At 34.1% G+C, this 16,602-nt stretch overlaps 1 protein-coding gene across 5 annotated transcripts in view; it reads right to left on the reverse strand.

Moving 5' to 3' along the window:
- Window positions 1–818: 818 nt before the first annotated feature.
- LOC131953199 (kin of IRRE-like protein 2) overlaps window positions 819–16,602 on the reverse strand; it is a 36,845-nt gene continuing 21,061 nt past the window's right edge. For all 5 annotated transcript variants that reach the window (XM_059316280.1, XM_059316306.1, XM_059316271.1 and 2 more), the window contains 5 exons: window positions 15,238–15,270; window positions 14,739–14,765; window positions 10,099–10,389; window positions 3,934–3,957; window positions 819–1,186 (listed from right to left, as the gene is read on the reverse strand). In XM_059316280.1, coding sequence (XP_059172263.1) covers window positions 1,041–1,186; window positions 3,934–3,957; window positions 10,099–10,389; window positions 14,739–14,765; window positions 15,238–15,270 — 521 coding nt within the window. In that variant the 3' untranslated portion in view covers window positions 819–1,040. The remainder of the gene's footprint in view (window positions 1,187–3,933; window positions 3,958–10,098; window positions 10,390–14,738; window positions 14,766–15,237; window positions 15,271–16,602) is intronic.

Below are 16,602 nucleotides of genomic sequence, written 5' to 3' on the forward strand. Positions count from 1 at the left end.
TTATCTTTTTTTGTGCGAGTCTGTGCGTGAATGGTCCACTGAACAGCGGCTACGGGGTTTCCCCTTCCGCCCGAAGCGGTCAGTATAAAAACTGACCGCTTGGATAATTTCTTTCTTTTTGACCCGAGGCGAAATGTAGATCGGGTCAGCTTCTGTGTGGGTGCGTGGCGCACCTCATGCGTGAAGTGAGGTTGCTTGTGCAACTTGGCTGGGTGTTTTGTTTAGTCGTGTTTTGTCCCGTTGTGTTTTGTTTAGTCGTGTTTTGTCCCATTGTGTTTTGTTTAGTCGTGTTTGGTGTATATTGTTTTGTATATCACGTTAAAAAGCTACTCTGTTTTTGGCCTGGGATTGATGTAGATCTTGTTTTTATTTACATTCTTTTTTTTGGTTCCAATTTAATTCATGCAATAAATTCTGTATAAACTGTTACAAGTTTTTGTGTGTTTATTCTAGACTAAGGTTAGGTTATTAACCAGTCTGGGTTTAGCCGGACTTGCACTGACCGGACAGTAGTTAAAATACTCCTAGAAGGGTAGATTTTTAGTAACCCCCCCTCTCCCCCCCCCCCCAGCAGGGCTTACATAGATATATTCGTCATCATCAGCATTCGTCATCATCAACATTCGTCATCATCAACATTCGTCAGCATCAACATTCGTCATCATCAACATTCAGTCATCATCAGCATTCGTCATCATCAACATTCAGTTATCATCAACATTTGTCATCATCAACATTCGTCATCATCAGCATTCGTCAGCATCAATCATGTCTCCATCCGTTGAAAAAAATATCAATATTCAGCCAACAATCATGTCTCAATCCCTTATTTTTATAAAAATCAACATTTAGCCGTTAATCATCAATTGGTCTCAAAGATTAAAATCTGGAGTAAACATGTAGAGATAATTGCAGCATTCTTCTGATTGCACGTGCTTTTCTTCTGATTGCGCGTGCTTTTCTTCTGATTGCGCGTGCTTTGCATGAAACTATTCCAGCAAGTGGAAGTATTGAATCAATTAGGGTATCCCTGCGTAGGGTTACACAAGATTCAAGGACTCAAACGTTCTTAAAACCAAGTAGAGCAATATTCCAAAGATCAGAGTGTTGTACTGGTCCAACATTTGAATGGCCGAGTTGTGCTGCTGATGTGGTCCAACATTTGCCTTGTCTGTCGCCCAAGTACCTGAACAAAAAAATATCTCAAATCAACCTACGTGGAACATTCATAAATTTATATTTAAATTTAATTATATTTGAATACTAGCAGCACACCAAGTTGACACACAAAAGATCAATTGGTCTAGCGACCTTGGCATCTAATTGTTTACACAATCCCGTTTAGGTAGGAGTGATTCAAATTGGGGTCGGCGTGGTCGAGTCGGTAAAGCTCATGGTTGCTTAACCGAAACGTTTCGAGTTCGAACCTTCGGGCAGATGAGGCTCGTTAGCTGGGGACAGCCACTCTTCTAGGCGAGACAACTCCAAAATTAAACAACTGCTGCCTTGTAGTTTGTTCTTGGTTAGACAAAGGCTATGGAAGCAAATCCAAAAAGAAAAGCAGGCTGAAATCGGAGTCAATGACCTCAATGGCGCATAACCAGTTGACACGTATCCTTAATTGTGTTGGAGGCGTGGTCGAGTCGGCAAAAAGCTCATGGTTGATAAATTCGAAAAAAAATCTCGAGTTCAAACCCACTGGCAGATAAATCTCGTTCCCTTTCAACACAAAAAATTAAGAAGGAAGAAGAAGAAGAAGTTTAATGAAAATAAAAGTTGTAGGTTTAAATGGCGAAATATACAGGAGAATAATATTTACTTTACAACTTCTATTACTCGAAGAGTATAAATCTAGGATAAACTTGTTACACCCCTGATATTATAACTAGAGTGCCTTTAAAATCGTGCTTGATAATAACGTATCTTTTAAAAATCATAATTATACGAAAATTTGATTCAGCTAACACTATTTGATTCAGATAACCCTATTTGATTCAGATAACACTATTTGAAACATGAGCCGGATCAGTAGGTCTACACATTTTTTCTATAAATTTAGATTAAAGCGCCTTTTGTCAGCTGCTAGACGGCTCCCACATACACTCACATTTTCCAGCCTGTTTTGTTAACATTATAGGGGGTGGGGGAGTTTTGAAGTTTTTCCATGTTTTTGGCCTTTGGTAATTAAAATGGCTTGTCATAACATAATTTAAAGACGGTTAGGAATGTTTTCATTGATTGCTAGGGTTAGCCTATAATACAGGTTGTCTGAATGCTTGTGAGTGAGATCTAGTTCACATTGTAGACCCTTTACAGTAGTATTTTAAAAAATATTTTAGTTACCACTGCGTGACGCGATCTGATGCGATATGAAGAGAAAATTTAAATTGCTGGCTTTTTTTTAAAGGTGGGACTATCATTTGTCACAATTCGGCTAATATTTCTATTTTGCTTTCTCGTATACAAAATATAGAGAAAACATTGCAATCGTGCAAAAAATCGACGTTTTCTATGTCCCTGGGTTCGGCGTGATGGAATCGGTAAAGCTCATGGTTGCTAAACCGCAGAGTCTCGAGTTCGAAACCTCGTGCAGATGAGGCTCGTTAGCTGGGGACAGCCATTCTTCTAAGAGAGACAACTCCAAAATCAAACTGTCACAGACTGTATTATTAGGTATCTTTATTATATTGTGTTTTACATGAAGTTGCATGAATGTAGAGTACCTGGCTAGCGGAAGGACTGTCTGAGCGACTTGTCATGTATTTTTCCATGCTTTTGGGTGAGATCGCTCATTGACGTAAGGGGAGATAATGGACCGTATGAAAAGGGAGCGAAAGGTGAACGAAAGGGGGCTTGGATTGTGGCTGTGAATATGAAGTAGGATGTCACCACGTCACTTTGATTCGTGATTGTACTTGTACCAGTTGTTTATCTTCTACTATGGATTTACTATGGATTTATCATTTCACTGTATAAAGTGTAAATAAAGTTTATGGTTTAAAGTTACTACTATTGCTCGTGTTCTTGTATCAAAACGAACCCACAACAACAAGGGATATTACTGTTGTTACACAAACGACTGCTGCCTTGTAGTTTGTTCTTGGTTGGACAAAGGCTATGGAAGTAATCCAAAAAGAAAAGCAGGCTGAAATGGGAGTCAATGGCCTCAATGGCACATAACCAGTTGATACATTGACTTAATTGTGTCGGAGATGTTCAACATAAAAAAAAGGCGGAGGTTTTTTCGAGTTTCTATGACAACAAAAATTGTTTTCCACCTTTTTTTTTCTATTTAATACTTAATTTCATGTGCCAAACATGACAAACGTATTCAAAAAGATTCAGATCTAAAATTATAAAAAATAGACAAAAAAAAAAACCGGAGCATAATATACCCTAAATACAATAGATGATCAGCTGATTATCTTTTGCTTTTCTTTGTGTTAGACTAAGGTTAAGGGTTTAACCAGTCTGGGTTTAACCAGTCTGGGTTTAACCAGTCTGGGTTTAACCAGTCTGGGTTTAACCAGTCTGGGTTTAACCAGTCTGGGTTTAACCAGTCTGGGTTTAACCAGTCTGGGTTTAGCAAGTCTTGCACTGGCGCCCGATAGTAAGGTAGTTCTTAGGGGTAGTTTGATATTTTGGGTTTTAGACACATCCTCCCCCGACAAAGCATATATATATATATATATATATATATATATATATATATATATATATATATATATATATATATATATATATATATATATATATATATATAACAACAATCTGTTGGTCAGACACTCATGTACACACATCCTTACATTCCATGGAGTTGTGTAACTGTGCGGCAAGTACATGGAAAAGTTAATACTTTTAGTTTCAGAGATTGACACACTTACAATATTCACTAAAAGTTAATTTAAAGAGGATATCTGTTGGAATCCTTACCTCTGCGTACATTGCTTGATCCCGCTGAAAGTGAAAAAAGTGGTCAAGTTTAGTATAGGACATGCCTAAAGTGTAAACGCCTTGTTAGTTTAAAAAAATAAATTGTTTTGCAGTTTTTTTTCGGCATGTCTCTCCCTCTCTGTCTCTCTCTCTCTGTATGTATGTAAACACGATAACTTGAGTACCGTTTCGGTTAGCTTGACAAAATTATATAAATAAATTAATAAATTAATTAAAATTAATTAATTAGATAAATAAACAAACAAACAAAAATACAAACATACAAACAAACAAACAAACAAAAATTATATATATAGGCCTATATATATATATATATATATATATATATATATATATATATATATATATATATATATATATATATATATATATATATATATGTATATGTATATATATATATATATATGTATATATATATATATATATATATATATATATATATATATATATATATATATATATATATATATATATATATATATATATATTTATTTATACATATATATACATATACATATATATATATATACATATATGTATATATACATATATGTATATATACATATATGTATATATACATATATGTATATATACATATACATATATGTATATATATGTATATATATATATATATATATATATATATATATATATATATATATATATATATATATATATATATATATATATATATATGTATACATATATGTAGTTTCATTTTTATTTTGAGCGGTTTCCGGAAACAGGATATGGTACTTACTCAAATGCCTGTTTTTCAAAAATGATAACTTTAGTACTGTTTAAAGTAGTAGTACGAAATTTTATATAGAAGCATTCAATTGTACGCTCATGTGTTTAAAAAAAACAATTTTGAACAATTTTCGTCTACTTGAAGTGGAAACACGACAACTTTAAAACAGTTTAGGTTAAGCAGACGATATTTCATTTATAAGTATTACTAGCCATCGGTACCCGTTTTACGTGAATTATAGGCCTATATATTTTAAAATGTTGTACTTGTTTGAGAAAAATAATTTATGAAATAGTTATTGGTCAAAACACAGTGTGCTTTACTACACGCTGAATGATATTAGTGACAAAGCAAAGAAATATTTAATTAGCTAAAAATCTGACACATTTAACATAACACAGGTACACACTGATTAAGTGACTTAAATGATTCCGTTAAAAATCTGGCTATTCAAAGGTCATTATAATGTTTTTAAGTAATTTGTATTAGTTTGACCGATAAAATTGTATATATTTCATAGCGTACGTCTTGATGAGTAGATCTATAGATCTAGATCTAAATCAAATTTGAATGAAGTAGTTCCTTTCTTTATAGTCTAAAATCGGAAGATTCACATATAAAAAAAATTAAGTTTGACGTGGTGTGTCTTGGTATTAAGTACACTATCATCTCAGCTATTTAGGCACCTTATAAACAACGGAGAATGAAAGACAAATGTTTTTGGAATAGATTCTAGAGTAGATAGAGTCTAAATCTAGATCTTAGCGTCTACGTCTAGTTTTGCGTAGATTTAGATCTAGCCTAGATCTAGAATTTCTAGATCTAGAATCCAAATAAATAAAATAAATTCTATAAGTTTAGATAGGAAAAATTGTATTGTATACTTTCATAGCGTACGTAGATCTAAATAAAATTTGAATGAAATAGTTCATTTCTTTTTATTCTAAACTCGGCAGATGACGTCATTATTTAATGTATAAACATTAGTGACGTCATTGTTTCATGGATTCTTTTTCACAACTATAAACACTTTTCCTGTTGCATAATTAAAACTGTTTTTCTACATTCGAATATGCCTTTATCTTTTATTCTTCTTCTTTAAATAAAATGTTGGTTAGAGGTCATCCATAAATGACGTCACGCTTTTTTGACGATTTCTACCTCCCCCCCTCCCCTCCGTCACACGCAGGGGCGGAACTACAGTGCCGCCAGACCCCGCAATGCGGGGGGGCCCAGACCAATTGGGGGCCCAAAAATCCTGGCTAAATTATTAAAAAAAAAAAAAATAAATAAATTAGGTGGAGGTCGAGTTATCTTTCTTCTACAGTTACAAACAAACACGATAGTCGGCAAACGTCTTTGAGAAAAATGCACTGACTATAGCTCGAGAGACCGCCAGACATATAGACAACTTCAAAGACGAAGCATCTGCCGGTACGCTTTGAAATCGGGCTGGGGAAATGTTGCGGCGAGGCGACTATCCTGGTCTTCTAGACGATCGGAAAAAGTCGGCACTATTGATGTAGATGTTTATCGGCGCTTTCTTGTCCCCTTCCCTTCCCAACTCTCTCCCCCCCCCCTCCCCCCTACCCCTCACTTCTACCCCTCACCACACCCTTACTCTTACAATAAGATGTAATGCATAGATTAACGAACCGTCTATGAACTGTAAACTGACCACTTCTGCACATTTTGTTAAAAACACTAGTCAGTAGTTGTTCATTTACCTGATGAACAGGGGCGGAACTACAGTCCCGCCAGACCCCGCAATGCGCGGGGGGGGGGGGGGGGGGGAGGCCGTTTAGGGGCCCACGGCTGACCAAATTTTTTTTTTTTTTAATTTTGAATTTAATTTTTGCCTTAATATTTGGTTTGTAAAAGAAAAACACTGTAGCTGCGGTACGATTATCTTTATTTTACAGTCACTATACCACGCTCTTCCGCAAAAGATAAAATCCATTACACAAACTACAGTGTAAAATTTAATGTGATTTTTGTGCACGATTACAAGACTTTCTCTATACTTCGTATATACGAGAAAGTAAAAACATTGTTATATTGTTTACATTATTAAAACACATATCTATGATTATGTGTTTAAACTACTGGCCTGAATTCTACAAAAAATATAATTATTTATTTCGATCTCATACATTTATAATTGCGTTCATTTTTACTTTAACAACTGTATCAATAAACTTGTAAAAGTATAAGTTATTTCCCTTCAGCGAAGCATTTGAAATTTGACTTTGCCGGCACGCTTTGAAATCGGGCTGGGGAAATGTTGCGGCGACCGGCGAGTCGGCGACTATCCTGGTGCTCTAGACGACCGGATAAAGTCGGCACTATTGATGTAGATGTTTATCGGCACTTTCTTGTCCCCTTCCAATGAACCTTCCCAACTCTCTCCTCTCCCCTATCCCTCACCTCTACCCCTCACCACACCCTTACTCTTACAGTAAGATGTAATGCGTAGATTAACAAACCGTCTATGAACTACTGTACTGTACCACGCTCTTCCGCAAAAGATAAAATCCATTACATTACTCTTCAAATTTTGAATGACTTCTTTGACTCGTTGCCCCCCCCCCCCCCTCCCTTTGATAGCTAAATAGAGGACACGTAACTGTTTGACCGATCCTCCAAAGTATACAGTGGCGGATGGGGCAGGGGATGGGGACCAAAAAGGGGGTTAAAAAATTGTCGACAAATTCTTTACATATTTAAAACAGTTATTTATAGTTGTATTTTTTAACCATCGTCAAGGCCGAGTTCTATTTCCCTACAATCAAACACACGCTGTCGCCGGCAAAATTCTTTTTAAAAAAAAAAACAAAGTCCATAGCACGAAAAGCCGCTACATATGAAGTGGGCTTTCAATACTATCATGATGCGCGGTGCTTATTCGCGGCATTGGTAGGGGACCCGAAATCCATTGTACATTTTTCAATGTTAATATATGTTTGTGATAGTGGTTGAATTTGTATCCTGTACTATCTTGTATCGTACAAATAATTTTTAAAAAATAATATAATACTAGAAACTTCAGTTTTATATACGTTTACTTGTTTTTGATTTTACAAGAAATATAGTAAACTTTTAAGGCCTATACTTCAAATTATCTCCCCTGAGTAAGTTTTACAATGGGCGATGCTGACGTACATAGATCAAGGCGTTTTGTTGTCCCTTTCAAGTTTTTTTCCCGAGCCGACCCCTATCCCATCCCTCTTTCTCAACCTCACAAGTATCGAGGAGATAAATGTATCGTTTATGAACTACTTCCTAACCGTACGATTCACCACTTCAGCACATTTTGTCAGACACTAGACAGCACTAGATCTAGTCAACACATATTAATTTACTTTCATAGTATTAGGCAAATCTAATTCACAAAACAGGGCAGGTAAGATTATTTTTTATATAATTATTTAGAAATTAATTAGAACGTTTAGAATTAATTGAACATTATTAATAGTCATTGAGGTGGGGGTGTGTGAGGGTCTGGCTTTTTGTTAATCCCCCCCTCCCCTAAATCAGAAGGTTATCCAACGCGTGACCTGGCCACATACAGTTGTACAAGTGAAAAACATTTTTCTCTCTAATATTATTATGCATTACTGCATCATTCACCCAATCGCCATGAAAACTTGGGAAGCTGTTGAGTACAGCCCCGCAAAGGTTTCTGTCATAGGCCTAACATTTGTACATATTTGAGTGGGGACTCCTAACGGAAATATGTGATTTAGCGCCCCGTGATACTGCATAAGTGGATGAGGTTACTACTTGAATACAACCGGCGTCAGTGTCATCCTGAGCGCATCACATATGAGCAAGTTGGCCCCTACAGACAGTCGTTTAAAAGTTCCCACAACACTAGGAATAAGTCTCGCTACAACACTCGATGACTAAATCTAATTAGGTGTCGCACCAATGTTTCTTCCAGGGTAGACTGTTTTCGGGGGAGGGGAGGGGGGGGGGGGAGCTCTGCCGGAAGAAACAATGTGTCACACCCATCACCCGTGCAGTAATGTAACCGGTAGCTCCAAGAGCCCCGTGACTCCCCTGACACCTGGGCCGTCGCAGAGGGATTTACAGCATGCCTTGGCGTGTCTAGTTGGTAGTGTGGACAAACCCGCGCCCTAAGATCCAAGAAATGAACTGCCGACATTGTTAAGATTTAATTCAACTTCTGGAAAACAGGGCACACGGTTAGTAACGTTTTGATGAAAGCCTCAGTTTGGTGTGTTGGACTAGATTTAGAAAGGGGCCAGCTCGTGTGTTGGAAAACCTCTGATTTATTCGTGTACCAGATGTAATTTTTTTTTAATTGAGAGCGAACCTTGTTTTATATATATATATATATATATATATATATATATATATATATATATATATATATATATATATATATATATATATATATATATATATATATATATATATATATATATATATAATATAATATATATATATATGGGGGGCCCAAAAATGTTTTTTGCGGGGTGGCCCATTTTTTCTAGTTCCGCCACTGGTCACACGTAGTCACAAAAAGCCAGAACCCCCCCCCCTAAAATGACGTCACACCTCAACCTACAACTACAACCCCCCCCCCCCTCAAAATTGCAGTTGAATTTTTTAAAAACATCGATATTTTTCTAAAATCTTGTCTAACCTATTACAATTTATTAAAACAGTTATCTAAAACGCGAAATAACGTCTAAAATTCGTTTTCTAACATTGTTTTTTTATAACGCAAAAGTGTGGCGTAGGCCCATCTGAAACCCCCCCCCCCCCCTCCCCCTCATCAAACATCGTCACAAAATTACGGCCCCCCCCCCCTCCTCCCTACGAGTGTGACGTCATTTATGGATGACCCCTTATACATTTAAAACATCTACCATATTATTTTCAACAAAAGTCCGTAGTATCAAGTTCTCCATATATCGCTGAAGATTCTGATGTGATACCCTGCGAAAATATTTTGCGGACAGAGAGAGAGAGAGAAGTGCGCACATGGGCTTTTATATATTAGGATATCTCATACAGTGATTATTTTAAAATTTGGATTGACTTCAGTCAACTTCAGTCAACTCCCAGTTTCTAAAATACTGACAGCTTGACTACCGTGGACAAAATTTTAAATAAAAGATTTTGTACGTACATTTCCATCAACATTTGTGCTTTCTGGAAATATTTCCGATTTCACTTAAATATCAAAGTTTGATAATATTGTATTATCATAAACTATTTTCTGGGAACTTTTTACCCGTATGTATTTTTTTTTCAAAATAAATAAATAAATAACAATAAATAAATAAGAATGAGCTATTCTATCACAAACTACAATAAATGTAAAACTATTGAAACATGTCGAAAAAGAGCCAGGTGCTTACCATTTAGAACATGAACTCTAATGCTTGTGATAGACAGGTTGCTACTGCGACAGACATATGTGCCTGCATCGTCCATCTGACTGTGTTCAATGTCCAGCACGCTGACCAGTGTACGAGTAGAAGGCACGTAGAATTTATCCATTTTAATTTGCCGGACACCATCCGGTGAAATCTTGATCCCGTCTTTAAACCAATCCAAACTATCTGGGCTCGAATCAATTCCACTTGAGTTACAGATTAGATGAATTATGTCCCCTTTTTCTACAAATTTTGAGCCGGACATAAAAATACCTGAAATATTTTCTTTTGTTTACAATTTTAAAGATTTTTAAAAACCTTAGTAAAGTCCAAGGTTTAAATTAAACCGACACCTTATCCCAAATTCTTAGCTTAAACCCCAAGAGACAATGCTAATAATAAGCATAATACTTTATAACTGGATCACTTTCTATAACATCGATTGTATATTTAAAATTTCTGAATTATTTTTGGGCTTAAGTATATTTATTTTTATTATATTTTCGGTCGCTTTGATTGCAAAATCTAAAAAAAAAAGTTTTTTTAAACAATGTCAATAATAATGATGGAAGGATTCTTGTCAACTCGGTAATATCCGTTAGTGCGCAAATATTTTTACTTTCTCGCAAACAGAGTAAAGAGAAGTATTGTAATCTTGCACAAAAATCACATGAAATTTTGATAGTTTTCATATATATATATATATATATATATATATATATATATATATATATATATATATATATATATATATATATATATATATATATATATATATATATATATATTAGCCGTCCCGGCCAGGCCCTGCTCTGGCTTCTGTGATAAACCTTTCTGTTAAAGACCATTCCCTGTGTGTTTATTAATCATCATAAACCCGGCATTGCCCACCCAAAGCACAACCAACCAAAACCTAAACAGTAAAACGCAAACATAACGCTAACACAATTACAAATACAAACGAAAACAAAAATCTGACAACAAACCCAACCACAACCACAAACACCAATACAAACACAAAGAAAAAACAAACAAAAAAGCAAACGAAAACAAAAACCTAACAACAAACCCAACCACAACCACAAACACCAATACGAACACAAAGAAAAAAAACGAAAACAAACAAAATCCAAACGCAAAACTAACCACAAACACAAACCCAAAGAAAAAACAAATGAAAAAGCAAACGAAAACAAACCAAATCCAAACGCAAAACCTACCACAAACACAAATACAAACCCAAAGAAAAAACACAAACGAAAACGAAAAAAGAAAGAACAAAAACGAACCAAAACGCAACCACTAACGCAAACCCAACCTAAACACATAGAAAACACTAACGCGTACATAAACGCAAAGTGCTCACAGTCTAGCCCGGGGCGGAATCGCCTGTTTCAGCTTAATAAACGACTATAGTACCCCAATTTATTCATAGTCTTTTGCACTCACTTAAACGAACGTAGGCGCCAAACCGAATACGGGAGGCCCGGGGCCTCAAATAGCACCCTGTCTGTGCACCAGAGGACGTCCGGATTCGATTCACTTAAAGACCATAGTAACCTTTTTTATCCATACTCTATCGCACTGTTTAAAGCAAAAGTATGCACCATAGCGCTCACAGCATTGCCCAGAGCGCCAAATTGAACCCTGGTGGGGCGCCGGCGGACGCGCCTGTTTCAATTTAATGAACAATTATAATACTCCAAGCTTAACCGTAAAATACCTACAACATTTGCACTTGATCAATCCCCGCTAATTATGTAATTATTTTTTTCCCAACACCAAAACAAAGTAATAAAAAGTAAATTCTTTTCCACTAATGCAATGTTTTATAAAGGGAAGTAATTGTGTTTTCCTAACTTATCAAAGGGAAGTAAGTGCTAACTGACTAAATATAAATAATAAATGTTGTAGGTATTTTACGAATAAGCTTGGAGTATTATAATTGTTCATTTGGTTTGGTTTGGCACCTACGTTCGTTTAAGTGAGTGCAAAAGGCTATGAATAAGTTGGGGTACTATAGTCGATTATTAAGCTGAAACAGGCGATTCTGCCCCGGGCTAGACTGTGAGCACTTTGCGTTTATGTTCGCGTTAGTGTTTTCTTTGTGTTTAGGTTGGGTTTGCGTTAGTGGTTGCGTTTTGATTTGGTTCGTTTTTGTTCTTTCTTTTTTCGTTTTCGTTTGTGTTTTTTTCTTTGGGTTTGTGTTTGTATTTGTGTTTGTGGTTGGTTTTGCGTTTGGATTTGGTTTGTTTTCGTTTGCTTTTTCGCTTGTGTTTTTTTCTTTGTGTGCGTATAGGTATTTGTGGTTGTGGTTAAGTTTGTTGTTAGGTTTTTGTTTTCGTTTGCTTTTTTGTTTGTTTTTTCTTTGTGTTTGTATTGGTGTTTGTGATTGTGGTTGGGTTTGTTGTTAGGTTTTTGTTTTTGTTTGTATTTGTAATTGTGTTAGCGTTATGTTTGCGTTTTGTTGTTTTGGTTGGTTGTGGTTTGGATGGGTAATGCCGGGTTTATGATGATTACTAAACACACAGGTAATGGTCTTTAACAGAAAGGTTTTTCACAGAAGCCAGAGCAGGGCCTGGCCGGGACGGCTAGTATAAAGCTCAATTCTGTATGTAACATTTAAAAAGTTTGTTTGTCGTGGACATACTTAGATGGATTTAAGTGTTAGATTATTATCATACTCATAGTCTACATTTATGAGTTAAAAAATTACTATTGAAAGTGTTGGGAAATAATTTTCATTTTTCAAACTGATAGTAATAATTGTCTGCATGTTCATTAAATACAATTTTTAAAAAAATATCATCTTTTACAAAAATTCTAATTATGTCTGAAAATTATTTATATTTAGTCAGTTAGCACTTACTCAATCCCCGCTAATTATGTAATTATGTAATTATTTTTTCCCAACACCAAAGCAAAGTAATAAAAAGTAAATTCTTTTCCACTAATGCAATGTTTTATAAAGGGAAGTAATTGTGTTTTCCTAACTTATCAAAGGGAAGTAAGTGCTAACTGACTAAATATAAATAATTTTCAGACATAATTAGAATTTTTGTTCTTTTTTTAAAATTGTGTTTATTTAACATGCCGACAATTATTATTATCAGTTTGAAAAATGAAATTTTTTTTTCCAACACTTTCAATAGTAATTTTTAAACTCATAAATGTAGACTATGAGCACGGTAATAGTCTAACACTTAAATCCATAAAAGTATGTCAACGACAAACAAACTTTTTACATGTTACATACAGAATTGAGCTTTATATATGATATATATATATATATATATATATATTATATATATATATATATATATATATATATATATATATATATAGATGTATATATATAGATGTATATATATATGTATATATATATGTATATATATATATGTGTATATATATATATATATATATATATATATATATATATATATATATATATATATATATATATATATATATATATATATATATATATATATATATATATATATATATATATATATATATATATATATATATATATATATATATATATATATATATATATATATATATATATATATATATATATATATATATATATATATATATATATATATATATATATATATATATATATATATATATATATATATATATATATATATATATGTATATATATATGTGTGTGTGTGTGTATTATTAGAATAATATAATATTATTTTAAAATTCTGTTTAGGATCTTGTGGTGCAAACAATTAATTTACTTTGAAAATCTAAATATCTCCCTTGCTAACGAGATTTCTAATTAAAAGTGAGCGAAAACAAGACCCTATTTAAAATCGAAATTGCACAGGCGCCGCCCCAAAGTGGGGCTATGAGTTAAGGTTAGTGAATTATACACAGTCGAAATGAAGAATTTTAACTGCTAATTGGCATTACTGGCTTATTTAATTGTTTTCTATATTAATTGTGTGACACCAAAATAAAAAGGCAAAGTGACTGGTAAAAAACTCCCCGTCCTTTCTAAGTGAGGGAGGTTGGGGGCGCATTTTCCCCAACGCGAATAGCTATAAAGGCCTAATTTAAAGATGGGGCGCAAAATTGATAGTTCGTCCTGTCTAATCAAAAATATATGGATATTTAAAATGTTACTATTTTAAAATGTTACTATTTTAAAATGTTACTATTTTAAAATGTTACTATTTTAAAATGTTACTATTTTAAAATGTTACTATTTTAAAATGTTACTATTTTAAAATGTTACTATTTTAAAATGTTACTATTTTAAAATGTTACTATTTTAAAATGTTACTGTTTAAAAATGTTACTGTTTTAAAATGTTACTATTTTAAAATGTTACTATTTTAAAATGTTACTATTTAAAAAAAAAATTCTAATGCCCCCCCCCCCCCTTTTACTGAAATTTTAGGGAAGATCACGTCCGCTATATTATCGAAAAGTCTTGAACAATTGATTTCAAACGGCATCTTTTGGCAAATCATCGTATTATGTCAAAAATTAAAGCGAACTCTAGTGCAGATAAGGATTAGTGTTACGTTCAAATCCCATGACAACATTTGGGGTTGTGTCGCCCTCTGCCTGTGTAGGGGAAGGTTTTGTACACCCACCTGTTGGCTGGACAGCGTTTTTCGGATCTTTGGAGAAAGAAAAAAAAAGGACGCAATGTTTCACATTGACAGTAGCTATGCACGTTAAATATTCCCACAGTAACACAGTTTTTAAATTTCTAACGACCTGAGTGACAAGTGAACACAAAAAAAAACATTGATACGACATGATGTCAGGATCAGGATGGGCTTTATGGTAGAGTTAGTGGTAAGGTAGAGAAGCTACTGTAATGGTGGTCGCGTGGTGTGGGAGTAAGCTTGATGGTAGAGTTAGTGGTAAGGTAGAGAAGCTACTGTAAAGGTGGTCGCGTGGTGTGGGAGTAAGCTTGATGGTAGAGTTAGTGGTAAGGTAGAGAAGCTACTGTAAAGGTGGTCGCGTGGTGTGGGAGTAAGGAGAAAATTAATTTCCATGCCTACTTATCAGTAAACCAACATTTCAGGTGAAAGTTCAAAATTCAATAGATAATTTTCATTTTACAAACTGATATCATTCACGAACCTTTCGAAATCTTGTTTTCTGACCTAGATTTTCCTGCAATAAAGAAACAATCGGTTACCATGGTAATGTAGTTAAGCAATTTAAAAGTCTCCCTACTTGCACTAAGACATGCTCTTATACAGAAGTGTTGCACTTCTGCAAAGAATTCAAAATGAAATGTTCAGTTTCGCTACTAGATCTACCTATTTTATTGTACACGGAATATAGAGGATTTATTTAAATCGTACACAAAATTGACACGTGATTTTGACCAGTTTGACATCCGACCGTCCGTCTGTCTTTCTGTCAATGTGTGCATATGTGTGTATGTGTGTGTGTGAGCTATTTAATTATTATTTTATTACAAACAGGTAAATGTAGCTTTTTTGTGTTTCTGTTGAGGATTGTTGTGGTTTTTACAAGCTTTTATTTAACTCACTCTCTCTGTCGACAGTCTGTCTGTCGTCAGTCTGTCTAGATCGAAATGAACGAGCGAAATTACGGGTACTTCTAACTGATATATACGGTTTGTTGTTGGTACGTGGGACAAGACATGAAGACAATGCAACATGACATTAAATTTGACTTAATTGGTTGCCTAATTAATTTTTATGAATTAAAATTTTGTCCAAATTAGTATGCTGTCTCACCAAACTATTCCGCGCAATTAGACACGCATCATCACATTCAATAGGTTTTTAGTCATGCAACTATAGTGTAAATATAACATGTAAATTACTAAAAATAATCATAAAAACGTTTTAGTAACAAGATTTTATGTAATAATGCACTAAAAAAGTAGAAAATAAATTATACACTACTATTAAAATTACTATGAAGAAAAGCGTCGGTCTCTTCCTAAATATTAGTAAAGCTATCCAATAGATAATAAAGTGACCTTCGCTTTTCTTTATAGTAATTTAAATAGTAGTGTAGAATTTATTTTCTACTTTTTAGTGCATTATTACTCAAAAGCACGTTATTGAAACTTTTTTGTGAATTTATTTTACAAGCTTTTATTTAACTCACCTCCTCTGTCTGTCGTCAGTCTGTCGCCAGTCTGTCTAGATCGAAACAGCCGAGTGAAATTACGGGCACTTCTAAGTGACAGATACGGTTCTTAGATGGTACGTGTGTCAAGACATGTAGACAATGCAACATGACATTAAACTTGTCTTAATCGGCTGCCTAATTAATTTTTTAATGAATTAATTAAAATTTCGTCCAAATTAGTAGGCTGTCTCGTCAAACTATTCCGCACTATTAGACACGCGTCATTACGTTCATTAGGTGCGCAATAGTTTTTAGTCATGTAACTCTATTGTAAATTTAAAACATTTAAAGTACTGAAAAAAATTCATAAAAAAAACCTATCAGATAGCAGTT

The sequence above is a fragment of the Physella acuta genome, unplaced genomic scaffold (assembly GCF_028476545.2).
Source record: "Physella acuta isolate Inbredline_101_S28 unplaced genomic scaffold, ASM2847654v3 ptg000075l, whole genome shotgun sequence".
Lineage (NCBI taxonomy): Eukaryota > Metazoa > Mollusca > Gastropoda > Physidae > Physella > Physella acuta.